Consider the following 14975-nt stretch of genomic DNA (forward strand, 5'->3'; position numbering starts at 1 on the left):
CACATTAAGCGGTACCAGCAGCAATGAGCGAAAATGTGTACCGAACCGGGATTCGAACCAGGGATCTCCTGCTTACTGGGACGGTGCAGTGGTTGCCGCAACTGTCTAGCAAACAGGAAATCCCGTGCTCGAACGGTACACATTTTCGCTCGTCGCCGATGATTCCGGTTAACGACCCGCTGCAGATAACAGCAATATTCCTCCCTCCCCTATAGTATGTTCGTGAACTTGCAGACCAGATTCGCCCGCTTGTAACTATTTTTGACATGTAGCATGAGGGCTCGAGTTTCCTCGAGCTCTTCCAAAAATTATGAAGAAGAAGAAGAAGAAGAATTTATGTATCCTACCACGACACGTAGTCTGATCGTTGTGGTTTATATCAACTTCCAACAACGCGCAGTCACCGAGTTCATACGGTATTTCATCATGTAACTGTCATTAATTAAAGACCACATGGCACCGTTCTACAATACAAAAAATTATATACTCTTTTACTCTCGGATATATAAATTTTCGTCATCAGTTACTTAAAACAATGCTTTTATCTAAAATCTGATTGCCTACTGTGTTCCAGCGCTACATAGTGTTGCAAACTGGAATTACTTGATGCGTTTCTCGTGAAGGCGGCCCTTCTGAGTGTGCGCAGTGCGCAGATATTAGCTCAGCCTCAGACAGATCGTGACGTGGAAACGGGTCAAATACAAGATTGCACAGCATCTCATATTCATGTATAGAACTCCTGTACAGAGAAAGAAATATGGCCCAAAAATATTCCGAAATTGATTTTACCCATTCGAAAATGATTTTCAAACGAAACGTCGTCCTTGGCAGATAAAATATGCGCATTTCCATACCCTAAATTTTTGTGTTCGTTTTTTCCTTGTCCATGCCACTATAAGCGCTGCGGCTAGAAGCTCAGTTCAATATGGCGTCTGTAATACAGCTGTTCCCGTTTGTGATTTAGTCAGCACAATCGCTATTTCACATTAATGTTAGAGGTAGACAGCTTCATCCTCAGTCTAATATTTCTGCGTCTCCTTCACTGCATAGTGAGTCACTCTGTCCATATTAGCTGAAATTTTTTTTTTTTTTTTTTAAAAAAAGAGCCCTAACTTCAAAATCGAAGCTACTTTCTAAAACGGTTCTACTTTTACACAGGAGCGAAAATCTATTGTGAAGTTTTTGTGTGGAAAACCGACAATTGGAAATGAATTTCCAGAATCCAAGAGAAAGAGAGAGAGAGAGAGAGAGAGAGAGAGAGAAAGAAAGAATAAGTAGCAGGCATAGAATTTACGCGATGCGCTAACTTCGGTTATATGTATAGTACGTTGAACTTATAAACCGTTAAATGCGTTTAGCACACGCCGATTCGAAAATTCTCAGTTTCGTGGAGAATTTCTTGTTTTGTTGCATTACGTTGCTGTGTTTTTTTGTACTATTTGCGATGATCGAGAGGCATGTGAAAGGCAACCATAGCTAGAGAGTGGGAATGCGGTGGCATAGAAGAAAGGGTCAGTGACCAGTGAGTTACGTTATCTAGCAGTAAATGGACCTTTCGTGAGAGAATGCTTAGTGAAGCGAAAGACCAATCGAAGAATAAAACATCAACATCGGTAAGATGGCCGTACATTATGAGGAAGCATGGTAGTTTGGAAATGGCGTTGGATTTTTATTTTTGCTGTACAAATTATGTGGACTGTGGAACATAGCAGCACAAATACTCAGTCATATGATTTATAATGGTTACAAGTTTCTAGATGATAAGGGAGCAACAGACACCGCGCTTGGAAGATAATCGTGAAAGTTCTCCTTTTCTTTCTTAATGTAAACAGTTCGTGTTCATCTCTGAGCACCAAAATCCATTTTCTATTATTACAAAACGCTCGAATAGCACACAAGCCTAGCGCTTTGAGGGATAAGATAAAATAGTTCTTGCTGTCGTTGTGGTAAACAAGGGTTGCTGAAGTAAAATAGCTTTACGTCAGCAGAGCATACATCAAAATGTCTGAAAATAACGCAAAAACTTAGTAGCTGATATTTTTTTACGGACCTTGAGTAGGTGAAAAGGAGCCGTATTAATATTTTCTTGCATCCGCAAGTTACGGTTTTGTGAATAGTCATGGAAAGGAACATGTCTAATGCTTGTAAGTGCTGACAAAAATACGTAAGTTGTAGAAAAAAACTGTATCTAGTACTGATCTGAATGCTAATTGTGTTGAATATTTTCCCTACGTGATCTAATTCTAGAAGCTGAACTGTATATTTTGTTGTTTTTATGTACGTCCTAGTGTGATCATTAAATTTCAAATATTTGGAAATACAGATGTCTGTTCTTTTGACATTTTATTTGATCTGCAATATCAGCCCAGTGATAGTTACCCTTTGTTTTAAAGCAGACCGTTATTTGTTCTCTTTAGCTTGCTATGTCCACACGAAGTTCTGTGATGGAGTCACGATTAATGGTCCTTCATACGAATATTCCATGTGTGTTCATTGTCACCAGGAAAAAGATTTCTCCTAGTGAATTCATTTAATTTTTTTTTAACAGCTACAAAGCAAACATTAATGATTTTGTCAAAAAGTATGGTATTAAGCAAGCTATTGTCTTGGTTGTTATATAATTTGTACCAAAGAATTATAATTACTGTGCTTTAAAGAAAAAAATTTTTAGCAGACTGCACAAATTTGTGTTTGAAGAGACCTTAGGGTACAAATGTCCATTGGTGTGTGTAGTATTTCATGTGCAGTTGATTATGATGTACAAGTGATGTGTTCTTATGTATTGCATGGAGAGATGAGGCTGAGAACAATACAGAACTTAAAGTCCTTAGCATTTGTTTTATGCTGTTATATGTAATATTACAGACTTATGATGTATTTGCTGCATACAATGTAATAGCGTGTTTGGTATGCAGCATGCCTTATGGTCTTGTAGTGCTAGTGCACAGCACTCTAGTGTGAAACTACTATACTTAAATATTTAACAAATAATAAAGCAGGATATCACTCTTGGGGTCCTGGATAAAATTATCATAGTCAAGGACCTGAAAGAGACGAAACTTAACTCCTCTCTGCAGACTTCCAGGTTTTTTTTTTTTTTTTTTTACAACAAAGGTAAATTTTAGTCCACAGCCTCCAGGCTACCATGTTCGTTAGTACAAAGTTATTTGGCTGTCTCGTTGCTGTCAGGAGGCAATTTATAATAATTAATTCTCAGAATTTTTTAGAGATGTAGCAGTGTTACTGAGGTGTGCCTGACAGACAGATGTGTTGAATTAGTCTGAGGCAACAACCTAAAGTCACTGCTTGTTTATGAATGTAGCTAAGTAAAGATGTTGTTTTAATATTTAAGACATGTATCGTAACAAAATTAAGAGTGCTTTGTGTTATTGTACAGACACACCTCTTAGAACAGTTGTAAAGCAAAATGGTTTGTGGCTGCATAGTGCTGTCTTGTTGAATTCTGAAAATGTTTTAGTTACCATAACTATCAGACATGAGTGCTTGTATTATTTATATACTTTACTGCAATAAAGTACCAGTAATGTCAGTTGAAATCAGGAGTAGTCAAAGAATTGAGCTGTATGGTGTACACTAAGTTGTTTGCCAATTCTTATGGTCCTGTTTCAATAAGTACATCTTCTGATGAGAAAACTGTGCTATTTGCACTGCATGAATATCTTAATGTAGTACAAGCTTAGTGTAATAGTGTTTGCAGTGATCAAAAGCAGAACCTAAAGATGTGCTTAAAAACATTGTAGGCAAGATAATTGTGAAAGATCCTTGTCAATCTGTCAGATTTTAAATTTTACATCATTTTGATTATTGTTACTTTATTGAACAACAGCCAGTAGTGTTTATTTACTTGATTCTTACCTAAAACAGTTTTCAGTCTTACTCAATATGTGTAATATCGTAATGTATTTACCCAGTGATCATTTCAGTGACATATGATTTGTTTGCTTAATATAAGGACAAACATGAGTCATATATTAACAGGAAGAGTACGTAACAAGTGGTGTGCTGTAGCCATACTGCAGGAACCATTGTAGCATTTTTCTGCCGTGATATAGGAAAATTTATTTATCAGAAAAGCTGTTTCTGTGAAAAAAAAAGGAAGCAGGCGGAGGGGAAGGTGCAGCTTGCAGCTATTCACACCTACAGGTTGTCACAAGGGTAGTGGTCAATATTCAGGGATATGACAGGAACGATCACTTGGGGGGGGGGGGGGGGGGGATAAATGTGGGCTCTAAAGTGCATAAGTGCATCCCTTTCAAACTAAGGGCACATCTTCAGTGGAAGGGCTGTTTTTCAGTAGTGAAGATGTAAAAGTTCTCATATCTCATAAGGTATACATTTCAGAACACTTGTTTACTAGACATTTTTTTCTTGTTTTGGTCTGTACCACCTCCTCCCAGAATATGGAAAGCAAAGAGCTTGCAGAAAAAGAGATTTGCTTCTCAGTTTCAAAGGTGATTTCAAAAGCCATGGAGCTGCCCCTTTGCTAATTGTCTGTTACTTTTCTTCAGTGAAAATTAGAAATTAAAAATAGGTTAACAGTTTTTGAAAGATTAAATTTTCTTCTTGTGGTATTAGCTCTGAAAATATTCTCAAAATTTTTGAGTCCTTAAAAATTACTCCTGTTACTGATATCTAAAAACTTGCGCGTCAATTTCTTTCTCCTGACGTGTAACTGGGACTTTTCTTGCTTGTGGATGGGAACTACATGTGCTATTTAAATCGGTAAGATTCACCCACTTTCTGTGTTCCTGTAAGCTGCTCTTGAACTTGCATTTGCCATTCTCTGAAATAATGTGCTTTCTTTGAGTATTCCAGTATATTTTTTGTAGAAATAATGGATGATTCCGTGTTCAGTAGCTCAAACTTTGGTAGTTTTGCAGGAAACCACATTACTGTTCCCCACCAAAGATAAAGTTCAATGAATAGAGGTTGGCTTTCTAGTGATAATAGATGTGTATATAAAGGCTAAAATACCCTTATGGTCTCGTCCTTCTTGCATTGTCTGTGGATGTTGGCAGTTTGTTGATGTTGGTTGTAGCCAGCTGAGTGATATAGTGCACATCAGAGGGCAGGTGGTGGGGCAATTCACAGAGTGACAGTGTGAGGAGCAGTGTACCTTGTGATGCTCCAGCCAATAGCGTCATTCTGCTGTGTCTGCTAGTAGTGGTAGTGGTGGTGGTGGTGGTGGTGGTGATACATGCATCAAGGTGTGTGTAGAACATTTAGCATTGATTTTCATGCTAGTTTAGGGGTGTGTGTGTGTGTGTGTGTGTGTGTGTGTGTGTGTGTGTGTGTGTGTGTGTGCGCGCGCGCGCGCATATGGTAGCCAGTGAGATTCGCTGAAACTAATGAGTTTTTGCAGCAAAGAGTACAAATTGATTACTTTTTTTTTTAAGTAGAGTGCCAGAATACTTTTACTGATCTGGTTATCATGAGTCGTGTGGTTGCATACTGGTTGATAGACTGACTTGTAGCACAGCCCAAGGCCTATGTTAGGCGGGACTGTGACAATTTGGTTGAGAGTTGGTGAAGTCAATGGATGTGAAAGCAGAAAACCTGGTTGTGATGACAGACTACTCTATGGCTTAGCCTGAGGTCAAGATTAAGTCACAGTGTGATAACTTGCTTGTGAACTGATCAAGCCAATGAGCCAACATGAAACTAAGATTGCTATGATAGATCGATGTGTAGCATAGCTACAAGTATATGTCTATCATTGCAATAACCTACTTTTATTTCCAGTTTTGTTGAAAATTACTATGATTTGGTTAAATACCAATGCTCTAAAACATAATATTAGCTAACTTTATGTAAATACCTTAGATTGATTGGACAAACTGTTACCAACAGCAACATGCAACAGAAAATCTGCCAAACCTTTAAGTGCAATTTTACCACAAGGAAGTAAAATTGAAAGCCAAGGCTACTTTTAGTGCCAGACTATAGTCTTCTTGCAGTAAAAGACAAACACTGTACATATGCTCTAAAAAGTATATTATTGGGATTAATACCAAATTCCTGGGACACATTCTGATGAAAAGCAGGTCTGAAGACCAAGGGCCACAGGCAAACCTTCCTTTCCCCAAGAGTTAAAAATCAATTAATATCAAGGGAAGTGCTACCAATTAATTGTTATTTGACAGCTTTGTCTGTGAACAAGGGCATCTGTTTCTCCTGGAATTTGTTTTTGAGAGGAGAATAATATCTTAATGGAGAAGAGAGATTACAAATAGAAAGCCTGTGATGATATTTGTGGAGTACTTAATTTGTCAACAGTGTCACATTGGACATTGTTGCTGATAATCACGCTAACTGAATGGTTTGTTCCTATTAAGATTACTAGTACGTCCAAGTGTTGTATGTTAGTCACAATACAATGTGATTCTTTCTTATCCAAAAAGAATTTAGCAGATTATCATAGATCTAAGCTCGTTCACCACAAAGCCTTAACTATATTAGAAGTGATATCTGCAGTGACTTGAATCATAATCAGCTACATTTGGTTTTTTAAGAAGTATTTGTAAATCTTTGTATGCCGGATATGAGCTGTTGTGGCATGAAATGAGTCTGCTCAGTTTATAACAACACACAGAAATGCAGATCAGCTGGTGAGGTTGACTGAACTGAAGATCAAATAATGTTGTAACCTTTTGATGAATTATGAATAGCATCCTATGCCTGATAGTGAGGCCAGAACAGGCGAGAAGACAAAAGTCCTGGATAGCCTTAAGGAGGAGAAGATGATCTGTTAGCGTCTTGGCATGAGCTGTTCATTATAATACATCTCTTTCTCAGTTGCTGGTGTTTGTTAATTGATTCGTGCTGTGTGTTTGAAATGTGTGTTACGTATTTATTAGGCAGGATCACTATTCATCAAATGGAAAAAATACTGAGCAGTGCACAGGCATGTAGAAAAAACAGAAAATTGCTTAGTTTTTAGATAACATCATTTGTGAGTAGAAATTTATCCTTGTATGCATATTGTATTCCAGCCTGAATTTTCTGTCAATAAAATAGTTAATTTTCCGTGTGTTAACTAGAAAGTACTTGTCACATACGATATAGTGTTCATATTGTTATATCCTTTTTCATTCATCATCTGTACTTTGCAGCCTTGCTGTATATATTTAATTTTGCACAGCAGTGACATGACATCACAGCTGTAGCTGAAAAGTCAGTTACAATTTCGGCTGTTCCAAAGGAAGTATTTTAGAGCAGTTTTAAATGAAACATATCCCAGCGGAAATTTATTGCTGACATTCCCAATTTCACAGTGTGGTATGATAGCAACAAACATAAGTTTTATTACTGTCTCACAGAGTCATGGCTGAAGGTGGGGAGGAGTGTGAATTACAACAACTTGTGCCTCCTGACGATGACAGCCGTTTACAAACTAAATCAGGAGAAGTTACTCCGCCTGTTACCCCTGGAATCAGCAAAGTCACTCAGACATCTCCCACATCGCCAGTGAGCAATAAGGTGTCTTTTGCTATCTATTAAACTTCTCCTTAGTATAAGTTGTTTCATACATAAGACTGTCAGTGAGTTACTTGTTTGAGCATTAGTTAATTTATAGTTGAGTCGGGGCCTGTATGTACTATGTGTTAGATTATCATTAATATTTAATTGGTAGTGTGACATATTGTTTATATCATGACTACTGTTACAGGGGCACTGGTAAATGATTCTTACATTAGACTAATATAATTAATAATAATAATTTGTGTTCTTTGTGTTGTGTAGTTTAATAAATATATGGAACAGATTCAATATTGGAACTTTTGAGTTATGTAAGTGTCGTGGAAAGGCATGTTAGAATAGCAAGGTGTGTTGTGCACTTCAGCAACTATTGGGATTAGTACAGGCAATCTGCATTTGTCAAGTGTATCTGATACCAGATGCGACTTGCAATTTGGGCTTTGACAGGTTAATTGGTCCTTTTATCTTAGCCGATATGAAATATGTTCTAGAGGCACATATTTCTCAGTGCATGTCATTCAGTTTATGCACAGGATGGTTAGATCAGATACGATAATGTGTTCACCTGTTAATCTGTGTATTTTTTATGAGTCCAATAAATATGGAAGTTATGGCGCTGAGCATAGTGACCCAGTAGTCGAGACCCAAAACTAGTATTCAGTAGCAAGACTGATATACCTGTCTGGTAATACTGATTTAGTTTATATATAGTTTCCCTAAATCATTTCAGGCTATTCCAATGGACAAGTCCATCAAAAAATATTACACAAATTTCCTGATTTATCTTCATACAATTTGAGGTTGTGCTTCATTTAGAATGAACTTAGTAATGTAAAATCACTCTTTCTTTCTATATTGAAGTGTGGTCTCACGTGCGAAGTATTATTTACATTGATTGGCAGTTGTCTAATTTGTTAATTTTATGATCATTACCAGTTTCAACCTTCAGATCTGTAAGAGTGGGTTACAGTATAACAAATCAAATAGTAAGGTGTGTTTCCACTTGCAAGTAATTACCACAAATAATTTCTGCAAGTACTCGCCAAGATGTTTACATTAGAACAAAGATTTGTGCAAGTTTACTTCTGCAAGTTACTTGGGCAGGTTAATTTCAGAAAATTTCATTGTGAGATAGACAAGTGGTTGTTTACAGCATCATGTTTAAAAACCAAAGCAGCAGCCATCGTTGTTGAATTACTATTATTATGAACCCTCCAGCAGGCATACCTATTGTCGCACAAAAAGGCACATGTTGCAAAATTTACATTTACATTCGTCAGTAAAACAAAGCCTGTGCTGAACAAACTGCTATATTTATTGAAGAATGCAGATCACATTCTCTGTCTTCAACATTTATAACAAAAGCTTTTGCTTTTTAGTTCTTTTAATAACAAATTAGCCAGTTATTCTGACATACATTCACTTTCATAACAGCTTTCACAGATAGTTTGTTACTTAGCGTGCTGTTTACAAGCAAAGTTATTACATCTATCATATTTAGTTGATGTGGATGAATTCTTTTGACACCCACAAAGGATACACATCCAGTGTTTTTTAACTATAGGTTGAGGGTGCTGATCTTTGGAAGTCAACGTTTCAGCATGAAACTGTGCAAGAAATACAGTGAGATCTACTGGCAGTGATTTGAGTGATTCTTTCATAAGACCTTCCGCTAGCTTGTTGAGATAAATATGTTGTTGTGAGGTTGTCTCTGGCTTTGTGGGAAAAAAAAGCAGTACTTGTGAATTAATTTCAGCAGTGTTAAGAAAAAAGAAAAAAAAACATGCCAATGGCCATCTCCGTGTAATTCTTGAAATTGTTTAACAGGTACACATTTGATCTAAACTCCACCTTTTGTCACACTGTAATCAATTATAATTTCATGTTTGCATGTTTATTCATCTACTGTCTTTGTATCATTCATAGTAGGCAAAAGTATGACAGCATGATTTTTATGAGGAATGTCTGAAACCTGCTGAAACCCAAACATTGCACTTCCAGTTTCTTTTGTTTTGTTTGGGAGAAATTCTGGAGGAAGATTGTGTATGTTCTTCTTCATTGTACCAATGTGTGTGATTTTATTATGCAGCAAATATTCAGGAAGGGTGTAGCTTGTGTACCAGTTGTCAGTTGTAAGGTTTCTTTTAGAATTTCCTGCAGGCGCCACAACTCTCTTCACTATGTCCTCAGGAGCATTAGATACCCGATACTGCCATTCTGATTGCATGCTACAGTAAACCTCCAGATTACTGCAATGAAATGTTTTTGCATTACATAGTGCTAACATTTTTATCCCATATTTAGCTTGTTTCCTGTGTATGTAGTAAATCCATCCACAGTGGCCTCTGAAAGGGTGAAATATTTCATCTATTGTGTTGAATTCACTGAGGCTGTAAAACTTTGACAGTTATCAACAAAAAGGTCCAATAATGTATAAATTGCAGCAGCTTATCAGTTTCTCTCCTATCGTTTCTCATTTCCATGTCATCAAGCTGCATAAAAAAAAAGAAATAGAAACATTTTGTAACTCATAGCAGCCCTAAGCAGTTGCATTCCTGTTCCCTTTGCCACCTAGAGTTCCAATACTTTAGCATGATGGTCTTTTTCTTGTTCCAGTCAAAAGAATAATGCCAAACACAGCCATTATTTTGTGTCTTGGTGTTACTTTATTACCACTTTTGCGCGAGAATTGATTTGTGTCTCACTGACTATTGATTTGTGTCTCACTGTCTATTTATATATGTATCTTTTGTATAGTTTACAATTTCATCAATAATATCAAGGAAAATTATTTTCAGAAAACCTCTAACTTCATCAGTTATATCCATCACATTTCTCTTTGGACCTGGTAAATTTGCACAATATTTTCTCTTGATTTTTGACATTTTAGCACACTTGCATTTACACCAACGCATAACTTTGTCTTTTCCAGTAAAGATCTCCTGCCCATCTGCTATCTTGTAGAGATCATCACAATCCTCACCGTCAAGTTCAGGTTCACTGCCATGGTCCTTATGTTCAATGTTTTCTTTGAGTAGTTAGCATATTTCCTCATCTGATACACCCTTTGAACTGAAACAAGACATCAAAAGAAATGAAATGAATAAATAAATTCAGATGCTAGTTTAACAAAGTTAATGCTTACAAACTAAAAAACTATGAATAAGTACACTTCTCTCTGCATATTGACTACCGGAACAAAGCTTGCAATTGCAACTGTCACACTAACAGGCCCACATTGTACTTTTTACAGCATTTGACACCTCGTTGATTACTGTTAAGAAAAGAAACTGAGAAAGCTTAGCAAAGGAACTGAAACCAATTTAAGATTGTTGAGAAAACATAAAAAATGGAATACATGGCAGCAGTGGTGCAATAGCTAAAGGTTAAGGCATTGATTGAGCATAAAATCAGCTGCTGTTGCGATTTTTACAACAGTGCATCTGCTCGAGGGTTAAAGAAAAATCTTAAAAAATTTAAAACTTTCTGAGAATGTCACACGGTTTTGAACATCTGTCTTTTACAGAATGAAGTATTTGGAGATGGGATACAAAAATGCAGCAAACTATATCGCCAAGAGGTCGCTTTTTAATTACTCTGTGATTTCTGCAAACAGTATTTATTACATTTTTTTACAAGTGTGGTGCAGTTATGTTTATGCTAACATTAAATAATCAGTTAAAATTTAAAGACATCTGTATTGCCATTCTGCTTACCCCTCTGGTGAAAGAAAGTAATAAGTAAATTCATTTTGTACTTCTTTGGCTGACAGTGGCCAAATGTGTGTGTTGGTATAGGGATTCCAGTGATACATTCATTTCAGCCCATCTGTCTATGTTCCATTCTGTTTTACAGCACTGATGTTTTTGTACTGGGTTTCCACACACAAAAATTCTGCAAGATTGAGAAAAATGTCCAGCAACTAACTTGTTTGGCAAGTACTTGCAGCTTTCAAGAAACTACTTCCACTAGCTTGCGGAAGCCACTCTGGAAGTTGAAGAAACTTGCAGAAGTATGCTTGCTGGGGTTGTTTTCACTTCAAAGAATTCACAGAAGTAGCTTTTACAAGTGACTTGTGAAAGTTTACTTGCTAGTGGACGCTAGCTTTAGATACTATACTGTGCAAGATGAGGATTTCATGTGTGTCTTCATACATTGTAACCCACCCATAAAGATCTTAAGACAGCCCTTAGAGGACAAAAGAAGTAATGTTAATCAGAATTATCTTCCATCTGTGGTTGGAATAATAATTTTTTTTTTTACGGTTGCTGTGTGAATCTGATTAAGACATAAGGTCTACTGCTGTATTATTGTTATATTAGTACGGTGTCAATATGACATACAACTTTGTTATGAATGAAACTGCTTTACAGAGTTCGTGAGCAGTATTCCAGTTGTACAAATCCCATTTTACCACTGGAATGATTAGACATTACTGTTGGATAGGTATTGTAAAAGGAATTCACCCCCACATCATGATCCAGTACTGAAGTACAAAGAACAATAAATATGTCATGTCTGTAATGTACTTTAGTGTACTATGTAGGCTGGTTGCGCTGAATTTACTAGAAGGTTTAGTACAGGGGCAGCCAAGAATTTGGCTTGTGAGCCATGGCGTGGTGAGAGTGTCATAGCACTAATTATGTCAGCGCAGTTCCTCTGTTGCCACGTCATGCTGTCTGAATGTGAGGAGGGGGAAGAAGGGGAAGCTGTGAACACGTCACATGTAAATGGCAATGCAGTCTCAAAGCAGCAGCTTTTGCTACACTTTCAGGTGATACCACCCACACAAACCTTCGCCACTGGAAGAGGCATTTTGCTGCCACATTCGATAGATTTTCGTGTCTCTGCAGTGACTTCATAAGACATGCACCAGCAGATAATGTCGCCATGCAGAACTAAATCACTTGAATCAGTCCACTTTCTACAACTTACTGCTGTAATCACTAAATATGTCTCTCTCAACTTACTAATACGCCAAAAAATGGCAAGCAAGACAATTGTTTCAATTTTGCCCCTAGATATACATTGCCTCTGTTCTCGCCTCTCATTGGCTATGTCAAAGAATCATCCCATTGGCTACGTGAAACTGACACATTGCCTATGAGCACTATATAAGCACTGTTGTGACTGCTGCTGGCCCTGATCGAGACCTTAGCTTAATTTTTTAGCTCTATCATTGCCAACCAAATCTTTAAATTCTTTCTGTATGATACTGTAATGTCATTTCATAGCAAATTTGCAGGACCCTTTGCTTATGGACTGCGTAATAGATATTGAGAATTCTCATTCCTCCCTTCTGTCATTCTCATTCAATTTTAAAGATTTGTGATAATCATTAGACTGCCTCTTTTTTATGCAAATAGCCACTGGGCCTGTGAACATCCATATCGCGAACAAATAGCGAAGGGAAAATGGCACTGTACTGAAGAGAGTTGTGATGACAGAAAAAAAATGCCACACTACCATACTAAATGAAATTTCGTGCTGTACCTGGTAATTCTGAAGAGGACCTAGCAAAGCAGAGACAGGCGGAGTCTATGTCCACCCGCCCATGGTCTGCACACATGGCATGCGCACAGTTTGGTATGCCTGGAGTGGTCCTGCTGTAACAATTCATACCTTTGTTGCTGTAAATTATGGAGAAGTTTGGGGGCAGTGATATCACATTGTGTAGTAATGCAGAAAATACTCTAAAAATTAAGTTGGAATTGGCATGGAATCGTGCAAAAAATTTGAAACATTGTTTTCTTTCTTCTAGAATTCATTTGTCTATTTGTCTCTTCTCCTGTTTTCTACCTCTCTCTTCCTCCTGTTGAAGGGACTTTAAAAAAGTTGTCAAAGTTAGAGATTCAAATATGTGTGCTTCCAACATGTTGTCTCAAGCTTTCTTTCGTTATTTCTCATTCAGTGATTTGATAAATAAAGGCTATTCTTCCATGTAAAATATTACTTAGTTAAATGTTATATGCTTTTTGTGCCACAGCTTGTTCATTTTCATTTGTGTATATCAATTGAAAATTTACAGCACACCTTTGTATGTAACAAACCGTATTTGCAGGTTTCATCAGGGGGAGGCAGCATCCACGGCTCAGCGACGTCACGTACACTAAATAGGACAGCAACTGCTCCTTCGATAGGAAATACCCCTTTAACAGGTAATCTGAAGATGCATTTTTGATGCTAAAGTTCATGTCGTGTAGGAAGGTGGCCCATTTTCAGCCATTCTGCACATCCCCCTCCACTAGCAGCCAATAATATTCATTTTCTTTCAGAGTGATTAGCAGAGAGTTACAGTTAGAGTGTGAGAATCTCGCATCTATATGCTGCACTATTACCGTACTTCACGACAACCAAAGTATTTGTTCAGCTGTCAGTCTGTGTCTGTAAATGTTTAAGTGTGATTTAAAAAAAGTCGTGTGGTGGCAGTAAATGTGAAGTGCTTCACAAGCAGGCGAGGTGGATTATTTACCGCATTTATAACTTTTCCAAACGTGAATTTGAAAGCAGGTCTTCTACTGTTGACATTTGAAAACATAAACACGGACTCCAGAACCATGTGGTATCGGTGAAAGAACTGAAAGAGAACTGTAAACAAAGCTGTCAGAGCTGTAGGAACCATAGAAAAGTTGGTTTTGTGTCACCTGGAAAATCATAGAAATTGCAATGAACCTGTAACACAAGTGGATGGTTCTAACAATGGTATTTTAAAGAGCTCCATGTGAATGATGAATGCCTCACATCACAAAAACTTGTTAAGTTATGCAGGAGAAAATCGGCTTCAATGGTAAGCGCTTCATCGATGTGAAGAATTTTAAAAGACTGTTCCAGATATGTTACGAAGAAAGCTTTTAGTTCAAAGAAGTGACATAGCTGCAGCACGAACTACATCCCACATAAAGATTCAAGGTACAAGACAAGGCGATAGTTGAACAGTGTATTACCCTGATGAAATGTGGGTCAACTAGAATCATTCCAGGAAGATCTGCTGGAAAATGAGTGACAGTACTGGCGGTTTTAAAATTCTCATAGGAATAGGTTCTTGGATAATAATTCTACATGCTGACTCTTCTTCTGGTTTTGTTTCTAAGAATAAAGTTGTATTTACATGGAAGAAAAATGGCAGTGACTACTACTTGGAAATGAATGCTGTCAGTTTCATGACATGATTCACAATTCTTGCCATACCCTGCTTCGAAATTGGTCATTGCCAGTTATAATTCAACTGTTATAGAGAAAGCAGTAAGTAAAAACACCAGAAAAGCGGATATTTTTCCCTGGCTCGAAAATAAAAATATTGAGCACAGTATAAACCAGACTCATGCTGACCTGCAGCTCTTTAATTTATACAAGTCATGTGACAGAACTTACAAACTTGACTTCCTTGCATGTGAATGGGGCACACAGTTTTGCATTTACCCATGTGTCACTGTCAGTGTAGCTCAATGGAATTCATTTTGACAAAGGGTTAAGGG

The 14975-nt window shown here is 37.3% G+C and overlaps 1 protein-coding gene across 9 annotated transcripts in view; it reads left to right on the forward strand.

Annotated features, from left to right (window-relative positions):
• Positions 1-894: 894 nt before the first annotated feature.
• LOC124555448 (coiled-coil domain-containing protein 28B) overlaps positions 895-14975 on the forward strand; it is a 48144-nt gene continuing 34063 nt past the window's right edge. For 3 of the 9 annotated variants that reach the window (XM_047129359.1, XM_047129366.1, XM_047129367.1), the window contains exons 1-3: positions 1621-2164; positions 7341-7500; positions 13562-13658. In XM_047129359.1, coding sequence (XP_046985315.1) covers positions 2139-2164; positions 7341-7500; positions 13562-13658 — 283 coding nt within the window. In that variant the 5' untranslated portion in view covers positions 1621-2138. The other 6 variants (XM_047129363.1, XM_047129365.1, XM_047129360.1 and 3 more) reach the window with 6 other exon arrangements.

Source organism: Schistocerca americana, chromosome X (assembly GCF_021461395.2).
Source record: "Schistocerca americana isolate TAMUIC-IGC-003095 chromosome X, iqSchAmer2.1, whole genome shotgun sequence".
NCBI classification, from domain to species: Eukaryota; Metazoa; Arthropoda; class Insecta; order Orthoptera; family Acrididae; genus Schistocerca; species Schistocerca americana.